Genomic DNA, 13,789 nt, shown 5'->3' on the forward strand with positions numbered 1-13,789 from the left:
TAGTTTCTGATTTCATGAAAGATTCATTGAATCCAAAACTAAATCTTTGGTTTGACAAATTACTTATAATGGAGTAGTAGCAATCAACTGTTTTACTAGTAAGATATTGGAGTCTTGGAGGTTGGATGTTAAAATAGGGGTTTAATGAAAGCATTAGACATGTAATATTAAAGTAGTGGAGTAAAATAAAGTCCCCTAGAATCTAATTGAATTGAATTATGGTATTAATTGAAACTTTCACAATTTCCAAACGATTTTTGCTAAATCTCCAGTGTTTTCTATAGTTATTATATGTAAATGTTTTTTCTACCATATTACATGGAAATGCAAATGTTTCTATGATTATATAAGTGCTCTTTTTTAAGATTACAAAATTTACTTTATAATATATAACGATATTACAAAAGTACATCTAGGTGTAGTGAGAATAACATAAAGTCTAACTGAAAGAGCACGAACCATTTTTCTCTATATGTCCCTAGTCCAGTGATATCCAATCGATGAAGTTCACTCAAGCTGTTCATTGGGTTTAAGAACATGAAGTCTAATTGAAAGAGCACGACACAATTTTTCTCTTCATATCCCTAGTCTAGTGATATCCAATTGATGAAGTGACTCAAGCCATCCCATGGGCCAATCGACCACGTTCATTGGGTTTAAGGACTAATTAGCTCACAGTTCAAGAAATTCTGGTAGGTCCCATGATAACCTGCGCATTGAACCTATACACAACCTGGACTGTTTGGTTCAATCCATTCGATTGACCATTTTGAAAATGTTAAGTTTTCTTTTTTGGTTGAATCTAGCATATGAACTGGCTGAATCGATAGAAAACTTGCACTGGGTTGGTTTACCAGACCCGACCTTTGGCCCATCCCACGGTCATACCCTACCCGTGATACAAACTAGTTTAGGGTCGACCTTCTTCAGCCCGCCCATACCCCCCTCCCCCCCTTCTCATCACTACCCTAATCCAACCAACAACTAGTGGACATAGTTAGGATCACGCCTAGAAGAAGGTTGCACCCTTTAGAATACATAGCATGGGCCGACCCAATGCCTCTAATCTCTATAATGGTATAATTAACAATTAGGTTTAACCTTTCCTAGTTTCCTACCAGTAAATATTATTATTATAAAGAGTGTCACAATTCACAAACCTTAAGGCCCTCTAGGCCCAAGATCAGAGATTTACACTATACTCACTAGTCACTAGGCTACCAACGGTCAAGAAATCTGAAACCTCAGAATTTAAATTTAACAAATCATAAAATACTATAAATACCTCCAACGGTCATATTTCCAATATTGAAACATTTCCTGCCAGATTCTGTTCTTCTCCCTCCAATTTATCACCAAAACTCACAATTCAATGAAAAAATTGATTACTTCTCCTATCAAATACTTAGAAAGAAAAAGATCCAAGAAAATGGATAATTCTAAGAACATCATCACTCCATCATCACCCATTGTCTCTGCTTCAGGTATTTCATCTGCTTTCCAATACATAAATTCCATTTAATTTTGATTTCAATTTTCAATCTTTCTTTCATATAATTATTTTCTTTTGATTATAAAGTACATTTTACTATGAATGTAGGAAACAATGAAAATGAGAGTGAAAACCAACGAAATTCACAGCAAAAAACCAAGAATTTCATGGCACCCACATTTTCTACTGCTTCAAAGATTCTCAATCCCAAGAAGAAGATCTTATCAGAGTGGAAACCACCAAATCCCGATTCGATATCGAGTAAAGTCTCATCATTTGATTCGGCTGAGAATGATTTGGGTAAAAATTCTGACAATTACAATGAAGATGAAACCTTTGTTCCTGATTCTTCAACAACACCTTATGATCCAGTCACCAATTATCTCTCTCCTCGGCCTAAATTCCTTCGATACAACCCGAATCGAAAGCGTAGAATTGTTCCTTTAACTCTTAGTCCTAGCGTTTCTTCTGATTCTCAGTCTTCTTTTAGTGCAGAAAGTTCTAGGAAGAAACAAAAATGTGAACAAGAAATAATGGAGGAGGATATGGAGGAAGAAGAGGTGATTGAAGAGCAAGATTGGGGGTTAAAATGGGTATTATTCAAAAGTTTGATTGTGTTTTTTGTGTTGGTTATTTCTACCATGTATATATCTTCAATGAATTCTCCTTCACCTTTGTTAGATAGTTTGAATGGGATGAAAGTTGAATCTCAAGATTTTGGTAACATAACTTTTGGGGTTGTTTTATTGAGAAATCTTGATTATGAGAGTTGGGTTTCTGATGAATTTGGTGAAAAAGTTGAAATTCTAGATAAATTTGAAGGTGGGCAAGAACAAAATCAAGTAATACCCTTTATTTGTCCTCCTGAAATTGCTAAATCGAAAGAGGAGAATTTGGTTTCTTGGTTGAATTCTGAGAAAATTAGGGTTTTAGATGATGTTTTTACTGACCCAGTTGTGGAAAGTGTGAAAAATGAAACAGCCATTGTTGCTGCAACAAAATATGAGGGAATTGAAGTAAAAAGCTTTGTTTTTGAATCTCCAATGGTTGCTCAAGAAGAAAAATTTGTTGATTCTGAAGAAAAGATTCATGTTTTAGCAAAAAAAGAGGTAAAAAACGTTGCTGGAGATTCATTTAATGTGTCTGATCAGAAAAATGAGGGAAATCATGAAAGTCAGATGGATAATTTTGGGCCAAAATCTGAGTATGAGGTAGAGGAAGTTCCTGAACCTGAAGACTTTGGGGAAGGACAGTTAGCTGAAAATGTGAAGAAACCATTTTATCTAACACCAACACAATTTTATTTGATTTTTGGATTACTTCTTGTGTTTGCTGTGTCTTGTGTGTTAAGATATTTTGACATGACCAATAAGGTTCTTTCAATATGGATTTCTGTTTTTACAAGATTAAATTCTGGACGTCAGAATGATACTGAGATTGAGATGGCTCCTCTTAGAACGATTAATGAGAGTGAGAGGACTCCTCCTAGAACGATTCCGACCGCGAGGCCAATGGGAAACCAGGTGCCTTCGTCTTCTACTTCAGAGTTACATACAAGTTCAAGCAATATTTCTGAGGAAAGGACTGCTAGGCAAGAGGTGAGTTACACTTATACTACATATGAAGTATTTCCTAGTTCTCAAGTGGAAATTGAGTAGTTGTTTTTGACCTTAATCTATGTGCACATTGTTAATAGTTGTTACTTTTACATATTTAATAACTAATGGACATATTAGACTCTATGAGGACGGATTTTATGCGAAATTATGCGAGTTAAAAGGAGAGACGTGATATGAGTTTTTTTTACATATGTCCCACCAGGCCACCATCATTCTCTCTCTTGTCTATATAGAATTTGTTAGCTACATAACCTTTTCAAATCATATAGACTAATAATTTATCTCATCCTATTGGTAGAATCTTTTAGAATTTCTAATATATATCTTTTCCCTACTTCTTTTACTTTCTCCGTAACAAAATAAATGTTACACTTTTAAAAAACACACTTTTCTAGGCAATTTTTTGAAAAGGAAAGAGATAGAGAGAAAGAAAAAAGAAGAACCATGTGATAGCAGAGAGATAGAGAGAATGTAACATCTATTTTGTTACAACTACATTTAAAAAATGTAACATCTATTTTGTTACGGAGAAAGTATTAGTATTCTCTTAGTTCTTAGATCATAAATTCCCCGTGCCCTGATTACTGTTTGGTACACACGCACTTTAGTTGTGTAGACTTCCTATGGTAACAAATCTTAGTACAAGAATATGCAACATAAATGTTGTATACAATGTATAGTGTTACACTATACTGGTGAATTAGTCAGAATCAATGAAAGTATGATTATGTTTGATTAACAAATTATTGTCATTTTATCAACACACAAATTATCATGGTCTAATGATGAGCAAAAACTTATGCACTTGGTTTATATTGTGGAACAGGATGGCAGCCAGCTGCGGAGGTCGCAAAGACTCCAGAACCGCGGATTTAGATCTCTATGAACCAGAAAAACAGCAGCAATACAGCATCATATTTCAGTGTTTTTCGTGCTGAAATTAGTTTAAGATAGTCTGAACTCTCCAACATTTGACAAAATTAGGTACACTTTAGTAAGTTGGAGGTTACTTTTTTTATATATAGTGTAAGAAATTAAAGGAAATATTAGTTTTAGATCTAAAAATGATCATGTTCCATACTATAAAATGCTATTATTCTGTTATGATAGTGACTAACCTCTGTTTCCCTTTTCAATTAACTTCTGTGCATTGGCCTACTAATCTTATCTCTTTGTTTTTCTTTTTGAATCTTTTGGACCACATTTAAAGTTGCCTTTGAAATTTCTTCTTATTTTCATTGGATATGTTAATGTCAACGAAGGTGCAAATTAAATTCATGGATAAAATGTCATAATATATGTATGTATATGATAAAATTATGGGATGAAGTGGAATCCATTTGAAGAAAAAGCAGATTTTTTACAATACTGTGCTCCATATTTACCTGTAAAAAGTTTTAGGAGCTTTTTTTTGGTTCACTGCTGCTACCCTACTGCAAATTGCAACAGTACTTTTTATCCCAACTTTGGTTGAAATTCTGAGTTATCTTTAATTTGTTAGGCTACCATATTACCTCGTCATTTCTGAAGATAGTTGTCAAGATATCTGATAATGTATATATCTATTCCCGGGGTCTCAACCACCAGCTTAAGTTTTTGGTTGAGTTGGTCCATTGATATGGACAAAAAAGGCACGGGTACGAATTTCATCCACCCCTTGTTTCCCAATGGAACATTTAGCGCCAGGTATGAGGGAGGCTTGTGTTGCATCCACACTTCAAGCCCAAAGAGCTCTTGCGTGAAGGGGTATGATAGAGTATAGATCTATTCCTAGGGCCTTATTCATCAGCTTAAAATTTTGGTTGAGTTGGTCCTTTAACAATATCTATAACACTTTTTTTTTATTACTCTTATTTATTACCATTCTCATAAGAGTTAATTTGAATTATCTTAATTGTGGTGAATAGGGACCAATCCCCTAATTTTAGTTCATACAAGTTAGATATGTCCTCCCTATTAGAGTCTTGTTAGGTTTGTAGACTTTTCAACGGACAACCTAATCTTATAAAGTTGTGATTATGGTAGTGAAAAATTATATTTGAACATCAAGATTAAATCAAATCAAACTCGATTGAGTAGGTTTTGATTTTCAATTTCAAATTTCTCTCGGATTCTTCAAAGCGTTTTTATGATCATTGACTCTTCAATTAGAATTGAGTAGGTTTTGCACTATTCATGTACCCTACTTCAACTATAAATTTCTACATGTGTATAAAAAACATTGTTAGATATAAGAGAAGGTTAAATTTGTCTCAACGTATAATATTTTCAAAACATCAATTTTCTATAATTTTTTTAAGATACTAATGTTCAAAGTTGTACATTGATAAGTGTACATGTCATATGTCAAGATTGATAAGCGTACAAGTCAAGATGGAGTATTCGAAAATGTTGGCGAAAACCACCATAATTTCAATTCTACATACACTGTTTTCCCGTAGAAATTTGTGAACACAATCTATGTGCTTTAATTTGTCTGTGGGGTCAGGGGTGGGATGAACTTTGATGCTTGAAATATTCCAATCATGTGTGCTAGCTGTTGCTGCTGCCTAGCGAGGCAACTTGTGCGATCTTTTCACACCGCAGCCTTAAGAAGAATACTCTTTTCATGATGTCATGTTTTATGTTTCTCTTTCTTTATCCATCTTTTTCTTCATTCTTTCAATTCCCAGTCCTCATAACATTGTTTGAGTATTAATTTGGAATTTCGGTTGAAAGAATATTTAGACAAGCTTATTCAACCAACCCCCCGAAGGGAAAATTTGGATATTAGAAGAGAATTTGGTGTAAAAAGTAACAGCATTTTTGACTAGTATATGTTGCAATTCGTTTATAGCACGACTATAATATATATGGAAAATTTCATAAAACTATTCTTTATAATAAAAAAATTCAAAAAACTATCTTTAAATTTATTTTTTTTTTCAAAAAATTGCCTTATATAACAAATTTGTTTTAATATACAACAATTTTATCATAAATGGGGTTTAATCACTAATAATTGAGTCACCGTAAATTGTTTTTCTTTCTTTCCCTCCCATTTTTCTCTTCTTTTCTCGCTACCCCATCGGCAACAACACCTACGACAATTGTCATTTATTGATTAATATTAAATATAAACGTAAAATGGTGGTATATTGAAAGGAATATGTTATATAAGGTAGTTTTTTGAAAGAAAATTTTTAAAAGATAGTTTTTTTTGAAAAAAGTTGGTTATAAAAGGTAATTTTGTGAAATTTTCCATAATATATATATCCTTTATTTTGAAATAAATGAATAATAATTTTTATATGTGGATGTGAGAACATTTTTTCTATGACTATGAGAATACTTTGTTGTAATTCTTTTTAATCAATACGTAATTCATTTTTGACTAAATTGTACTCTCCTGTTCCTATTTATGTTCTTCCTACTTGACTTTTTTTCTCTCTAAAATAGTAAGTAGATAAGAAGAACAAATGGGGATGAATATAGTAACTATTTTTTTTTTACCTATTGGGCCAATCTTTTAAAAGAATTATATTTTTCATGAAAAATAAACACACGTACGCTCGCACATACGCATTGGGCTAGGTTCAAGTAGTAAGCTTTCATACATGAAACATTCGCATGTGAACTTTATTTTATGATTAGGTTTCCATGAGAACACTTTTTAACCAATATGTCCATTTAGGCTAAATTGTACGATACCTTTTTTTGTTTTCCCTTCAGGGCCAATCTTTTAAAAGGATTATATTTTCATGAAAAAGTATTATCATGTATCTTCAAAACGGTTTACTTCATCACTAAAATGGATTATAATTCCACTATTCTCATGTTCTGATATAAGAAATGTTCTCCTGTGTATGTTAGGACTTAGGAGTAGATCGAAGGGAAATACTTACAATATTTGAAAAAACGACCTTTCGACAAAATTAATTGCCTTTAAATTTTTCCACGATAAAGTTGTTTTATACACCTTTAATTTAAAATTAGTTATATTACTATACAATTTTTTAATGTTTATTAAGTACATTTATGTTTTTATACATTATATTCTTCTTCTAGTATTTCACATGATTTTACATTAAAAAATAAAACTTCACATTAACTTATTTATAATAAAAAAAAGTCTTTAAAAATGTTAATACATGCGTCTTCACAAAATAAGTGCTATTGGGGTACAAACAAAGGAGAAAGTAGTTTAGGCACTTCGACAAGAGTAGGAGTGTTAACGAGCCGAATCGAGATCAAAAAAGCCTGGGGTTGCTCGGCTCGGCTTGTAACACTTTACTTCGAACTCGAGTCGAGCTTTGAGCTTTTTCGAGCTTGTTTTCTAGTTTAATTTATCTTAAAACTCAACTTTAGTTAAAAAATTATTTTACATATATTTTATAAATTGGTTTAGACTACTTATTGCGAGCTTTTCACAAGTATCGTGCAAAATTTAAGTATAACTTTTCATTTATTTTCTATAATATGGAAAACAATAGAGTTAAAACATAATTCGAGCCGGGTCATAAGCTTTTTGAATCAAACTTCACTATGCTTGGCTCATTAACACCCCTAGACAAGAGTAAGTTCAGAGGTTATTAATGCTTATTAATTAATATTTTTGCTTTTAGCTTAATTATTATATGCAACCCTTTGGTTAAGGTAGTGGTATATATTATTTTTGAAGAAGAAAAATGTAAAAAGAAACGATTAAAAGTAGGGACAAGTGTCATAAAAATTCCACGTCTTAAAATATAACTAGTTATTAGGTCCGGATTATGCACCGAGTAAGAAGAAATTTTCATTTATTAATATAATACTTTATGAGAATAACACTAAATATAACATAGCCTAGTGGTTAAGACTTTAGTATATGTACTTGAGGTCTCGGGATCAAACCCTAGACTATGCAAGTTCTAAATTTTTTTATTGTACAAGGATTACATGAATTAAAACTCCCTAGGAAGAGCGCCACGTGGTACAGTTTCTTGTTTATGCACGCCTTTTAATATATTTGTATAGATTTTGATTTGTGTTGGTTGCCTGGTTGGTGGTGGATGAATAACTACTACTATTATTAAAGTTTTGAGAAATTGACTAGATAAACATTGTTGATCATAGGGTTAGGTAATCTCCAAAATCATAGCTATAATTGTATCCTGCTCCTGGAATGTTTTGATCTAAGACTCCATCTTCTTATATTGATAAAAAGTTCAATTTATGTTTCCTAAAAAAAGAAAATGAATATATGTATGGTTATTTTATAATAATATTGGTTGATCTAGTACTAGGTTGATATACAACATTCTTCCTCAATGTTAAATTTGTTAGTTCTCGTTTGACTATATATAGAGCTCCTAATTTCATTAGTTGTTTATCAATTTTTTCTTTTTGTTGAAAGCATAGTTATAATCTGTACCAGGTTGGCATAGGAGCCTCATCAAAAGATGATTCAAATCTTGGTTCATTATTGTTAGAAGATCAAATATGAATTCATAAATAATAAACTAACCGATAAAATTTCGAAATCTTCTCTCAAATAAATTGAGGAAGCTCATAATACAAAGTTTTGATACACTATATATTATATACATAAATATATATCATTTTATGTTCACACACTATATAATCTCGACATATACTATATAAGTAATGAAAAATTGTCCTTTAACAAAAATCAGAAGCTACTTTGCATTGTAGAGGACTTATAGGAGGTCTACAACTACCTATAAAGCTACCTTTTCTACTTAAACAAGATAAATTTGATAAAGAACCCTTTGAAACCTTCTTTGATATGGCAGATTTTGGTGAAGTATATGCCCTAAAATTGTTTAAGCCACCTCCATAACTTTTACAAGCTTTTAATTTCTTTTGATAAGGAGTCTCTTTCTTTGCAAGATCTTCTAAACTTGTCACCTTTGCTAGTGATGTGAATGACTGAGACTTCCCTTGGTAGAATTTTGATAACCCTCTCCTGCAAAACATCATATAAAAGCACAATATAAGAAAACTATTTTTTCATGTGCAAATAAATCAAAGAAGTACTTAACAATGAAGAGATTTAAAATTTTTGTAGTTTTTAAACCATTAATTTAGAACTTCATCTAAGATAAGAGTATACATATCATTAAGGGAGCCTAAGTTGTACTAAAATGAAAAAAAAAAAACTCAATTGTTCTTATAATTATGGTGTAACAGTAACATCCAAGAATTCGCGTATCGTAAGAACTTAAACCTTTCAGTAACTAATTAATTAAGATGATCTCGCTCTACCTAATTAATTAGATTTTCTTATTACAATCATTAGGGCAATGATGATGCATAAAATAATGGAACTTACTTGATGGGAAGTTGGTTTATGAGCTCTGATAATTCATACAACGGTCCATTTGATTGTCGTGGGGATGATGGTGAAGAAGATGATGATGATGATGATGGTGATGATGATGCATCATCAAGCAAATCTGATGAAGATGATTCATTGGAGACATTAGAGCCTTCAAAGGAGAATGATGTTGATGATTCACTAATATCCGAATGATCATCTTCATAATCACCATCATGATCTCTTCTTATCATACCCATCAACTTATGATCTTCATCATTTGATACTTCTCTATGATACATGCTCAGCATATGTGATGCTTCCATCTTCATGTATGAGTTTCAGAAAAATAAAGAAGAGAGAAAAATTGAATGATAATAATGATAAAAAGGTATGGTGCGAAAGGAGAATATATACTCTCTATGCAATATGGTATAAGTATTACAACAAAATATAAGATTGAATCTTTCTTGGGGAGCATATATATATATCCACATGATTTATGCCACATGGCTTACAACGAGTGTTGTCTTTGCCTCTACTAGGAGATTATAAGATACATTGAGTAACACTAAATGAGAATGTACAAGCAACTAATATGATGCCACGTGTAAGGTTTTCCTACGTTTGCATTTAGGCTCCGTTTGGTAGGGCGTAAAACGTTTTCCCGGAAAACTGTTTTCCTCTATTTTCAGTTTTACATTGTTTGGTTGGCAAAAGAGTGTAAAACCATTTTCCCTTGGGGTAAAATTACTCCCCCAAGGATGGAAAACCATTTTCCTTTCAAAATGAAGGGAAAACTATTTTTCTTCTCTCTCTTGTACACTCCTCTCACTACCTCCTTACTTTCCCTTTCATTTTCCTTTCATTTCATCATTTTTTTTACATCGAACCAAACAACGGAAAACTAATTTTGGAATTGTGTTTTCCATTGTAAATTGTTTTTCATGAAAATCATTTTACACTGAAAATATTTTACGCCCTACCAAACGGAGCCTTAGATTGCCTTGATTGAGTGATCAGTACTCCCTCCGTCTCATAATATAGTGATTACTTCTTTTTTCGTGGGTCAAATTTTAAAATTTTTGATCGAATATTCTCATTTGTATATATAAAAAAAACATATTCATGTAGGATTTTGTTAGATTCGTCTCAATGTGTAGTTTTATAATATCAACCTTTTATATTTTTTTATTAATACGAAATTGAAGATATTAACTGTCAAAAGTACGTCTTGGAGACTGTATAAAAAAAGAAACATGCACTATTATGAGACGGAGGGAGTAGTAAAATAAAAAGTTAGGTAATGTGTACAATAAATATGGGTGCACCCTCAAGTTAGAAGATTAGGTGTATGGATTTCTTTTTCATAATTGAAAAATAAAACCTTATCCTTAAGATTCGATATTATCCTATCTTATGTGGGGTTTGTGGATGTATGGGTTACTTAGACCATGAAAATATTTGATAATTATTAATGTACTATGAACAAAAATTGAAAGGATAAGCTTTATCGACCATATCCGAGTCACCTTTGCTTCTTCGCCGACCATTTATGTTCTTTAATTTCTTTTTTGTGCTTTTTGCAACATGATAATTGTTTTTTTATTTTATAGCCATGATAATTGGTTTAATCATATTATAATGTCCACACACTATTAGAAAAAAAAAAGTCATTTACGTAAATGATATATATTTTTCTAACAACGCCGCGTTGTTCAATTCTTTGTTGACGTATTGACTTTTGTAAACATTTTAAGGAACCTTGAGTCCTTGACTTAGGTTGTCTTCTATTTTACTTCAAATGAGATGATAATGATATCATGATTATCATCTGAAATCTGAATTCATTATGATATAATCTAGTTTGAATTAGTTTTGCTATGTTTAGTTTGGTCTAAATATTTATGGTTACATATGGTTCACATCTAATTCTCTTGATTTGACTGAAACTTAATTGTATATTTATACTAAAATATAAGAAAAAGAGAACGACTTGGCTGAGGGGTAAATAACTGAGACGAATATTTCGGTTTATGCATTTATGTTATTAGTTGAGTAACAGTTGATTAACTAGTGGTATTGACATCATCTCAAAATCTATAGGTCTTGTCAGCCAGTCTCATTCTCTGTAAGGGGGAAACCTAAAGATCCCAACTTACCCACAAATAAAAAATACTACTCTCCCGTTCCAAAATAGAGTTCCTAATTTTATTTTTGAAGTCAAATTTCAAAATCTTTGACCAAATATTCTCATTAATTTATATAAATAAACGTACTCGTATGAGGTCTTGTTAGATTCGACTCAATATGTACATTCATAATATCAATTTTTATATTTTTTACTAATATGAAACTGAACATATCGTAGATTAGAGTTACGTCTTGAATACTATGCAAAAAGAATCAATAACTATATTTTGGGACGAAGGAAGTATCATATGTTACTGGATCTTTCGCCAATTGCAGCCTTTTATAATAGCGAGTTTGTTAATTGCAGTATATTCATTTCAAACTCTCCAATTGCAGCCTTATAAAATCAAGATACCTTTAAGTTGTAGCCCAATTTCATTTTCAGGCCAAATTAGCCTGATTATGACGTCATACTTAACCAAAGTCTCAACCCTTTTTCCACTTCCCTCCAAAACCCTCGACTTCTCTCTCTCTTTTGACCTCCATTTTCTCTCTCCTCTAACCTCCTTTTTCACTCTCCTCTAAGTCTCAGTGTCATCTCCCAAATGTCCTCCTCCACTAGTACCCTCATTCGACACCCTACGATTCCGAGTATATTCATCCTCACAAATTGAATCAACTTTTCTGTGCTTTTTTTCGTGTTCTTACACTCAATCGGATTCCATTCCCGCCCTTATTAGGTAAAATGGATGCCAAATAGATTTTCGCATGACAAGATACTTATAAAGTAGAGCAAAGACACCTATTTTTGGAAATGCCAGCACAGAGAGGAGAGAGGAGAGAGAGAAGATAGAGAAAATGGTGGTCCTGGAAAGAGAGAGGAGAGAGAAAATGGAGGTCAGAGGAGATAGAGGAGAGAGAGCAAATGGAGGTTAGAGGAGAGAGAAGTAGAGGATTTTGGCCTGAAAATGACCGTTGGACCTTAACTATGGTTAACATGACTTCATTTTTGGCTTGAAAATGAAATTGGGCTGCAACTTAAAGGTACCTCGATTTCATAAGGCTGCAATTGGAGAGTTTGAAATGAATAGGCTGCAATTAACAAACTCGCTATTATAAAAGGCTGCAATTGGCGAAAAATCCTATGTTACTCCATATTAGTTTATAAATTTTTGTTACCATTTTGTGCATAAAAATAATTTTTTTGTGCTATCAGTTTATGGGCATACATTATCAGTATATAGATTGTGTCTTTTTAGTTTATGATAAACCTTAACCATGTGGTGATGATTATCTTACAAATTTATAGAAGCCCAGATGATGTAGTGTCCGTCGAACAAACCCATTTTTCTGGGAGATGATACGCATACACAAACTGTATGCAGGACAACATACACCACCACTAAAATACTGCCATATCAGCATAGCAAAAAAAAAGGGAGGCAAAAATAAGTACTTTATGATAGTGGCGGATCCAAGAATTCAACCATATAGGTTCGGAGCCAGTCAGAAAATATTTCAATCATTTACTTAAAAATTTGAATACATTAATTCAAACATCAAAGTACAATAGCTAAATAGGATGTAAATTCGTTGGTGACATCGATAAGAAGTTACAAAAGCATTCTACGAGTTTTCATAGTATGAACACATTTTAGTACATCATCATCACTAACTTGAACAAAAAGATCTCTCTCAACAAATGTGACTAAACTATCATTCAAAATTTCCCCTACTATTGCGCAACTTCCTCGCACGGTCTTTCCAACAAAATTCTAAATGCTTTATAGTCACAAAACAACTCCTGAGCAAGAACAACAAATTGCTCACCCAAATGGCCCAAAAACTAATACATTCAACATTTCAACTATTTATTATTTCCTCCTTTGTTTTTCTATTGCAACAATTGAGTTATTACGCTTGCAAATGTACAGCTTTAACTCTCAATATCTTAGAAAGCAGAGTTTTTTTTTTTTTTTGGTCAGAATCAACCTTCTATAGTCATTTTCTTGCGAAAAACAAGCTTTTAAACGTTTTTTTGCAACTTACAACCTTGAACAATTTTTTTTTTTTTTGCGAGATGAAACCTTTTCCACTTTTCCGTCATTGACTGTTAACTTTTGGATTTGACTGTGAGGTGGTTCATGTCCAACTTTCTAAATTTATTTCCCTCCATTTCTCTTGTCCAACTTTCTCAAATTTTATTTCCCTCCATTTCTCTTCCTTTTCATTGATTCATGTCCCTCC

General features: G+C 32.3%; 2 protein-coding genes across 2 annotated transcripts; one reads left to right on the forward strand and one right to left on the reverse strand.

Annotated features, from left to right (window-relative positions):
• Positions 1-1,290: 1,290 nt before the first annotated feature.
• On the forward strand, positions 1,291-4,300 carry LOC104883134 (uncharacterized). Its single transcript, XM_010667587.4, has 3 exons — positions 1,291-1,484; positions 1,601-3,090; positions 3,938-4,300. The coding sequence occupies exons 1-3, from the start codon at positions 1,373-1,375 to the stop codon at positions 3,995-3,997; spliced, it is 1,662 nt and encodes a 553-aa protein (XP_010665889.2). The 5' UTR covers positions 1,291-1,372; the 3' UTR covers positions 3,998-4,300.
• A 4,272-nt stretch (positions 4,301-8,572) lies between these two features.
• On the reverse strand, positions 8,573-9,879 carry LOC104883135 (protein OXIDATIVE STRESS 3). Its single transcript, XM_010667588.4, has 2 exons — positions 9,425-9,879; positions 8,573-9,058 (listed from the first exon to the last, which is right to left on the reverse strand). Exons 1-2 carry the CDS (start codon positions 9,739-9,741, stop codon positions 8,752-8,754), a joined length of 624 nt encoding a protein of 207 aa, XP_010665890.1. The 5' UTR covers positions 9,742-9,879; the 3' UTR covers positions 8,573-8,751.
• Positions 9,880-13,789: the final 3,910 nt, after the last annotated feature.

This window comes from Beta vulgaris, chromosome 9 (genome assembly GCF_026745355.1).
Source record: "Beta vulgaris subsp. vulgaris cultivar EL10 chromosome 9, EL10.2, whole genome shotgun sequence".
NCBI lineage: Eukaryota > Viridiplantae > Streptophyta > Magnoliopsida > Caryophyllales > Amaranthaceae > Beta > Beta vulgaris.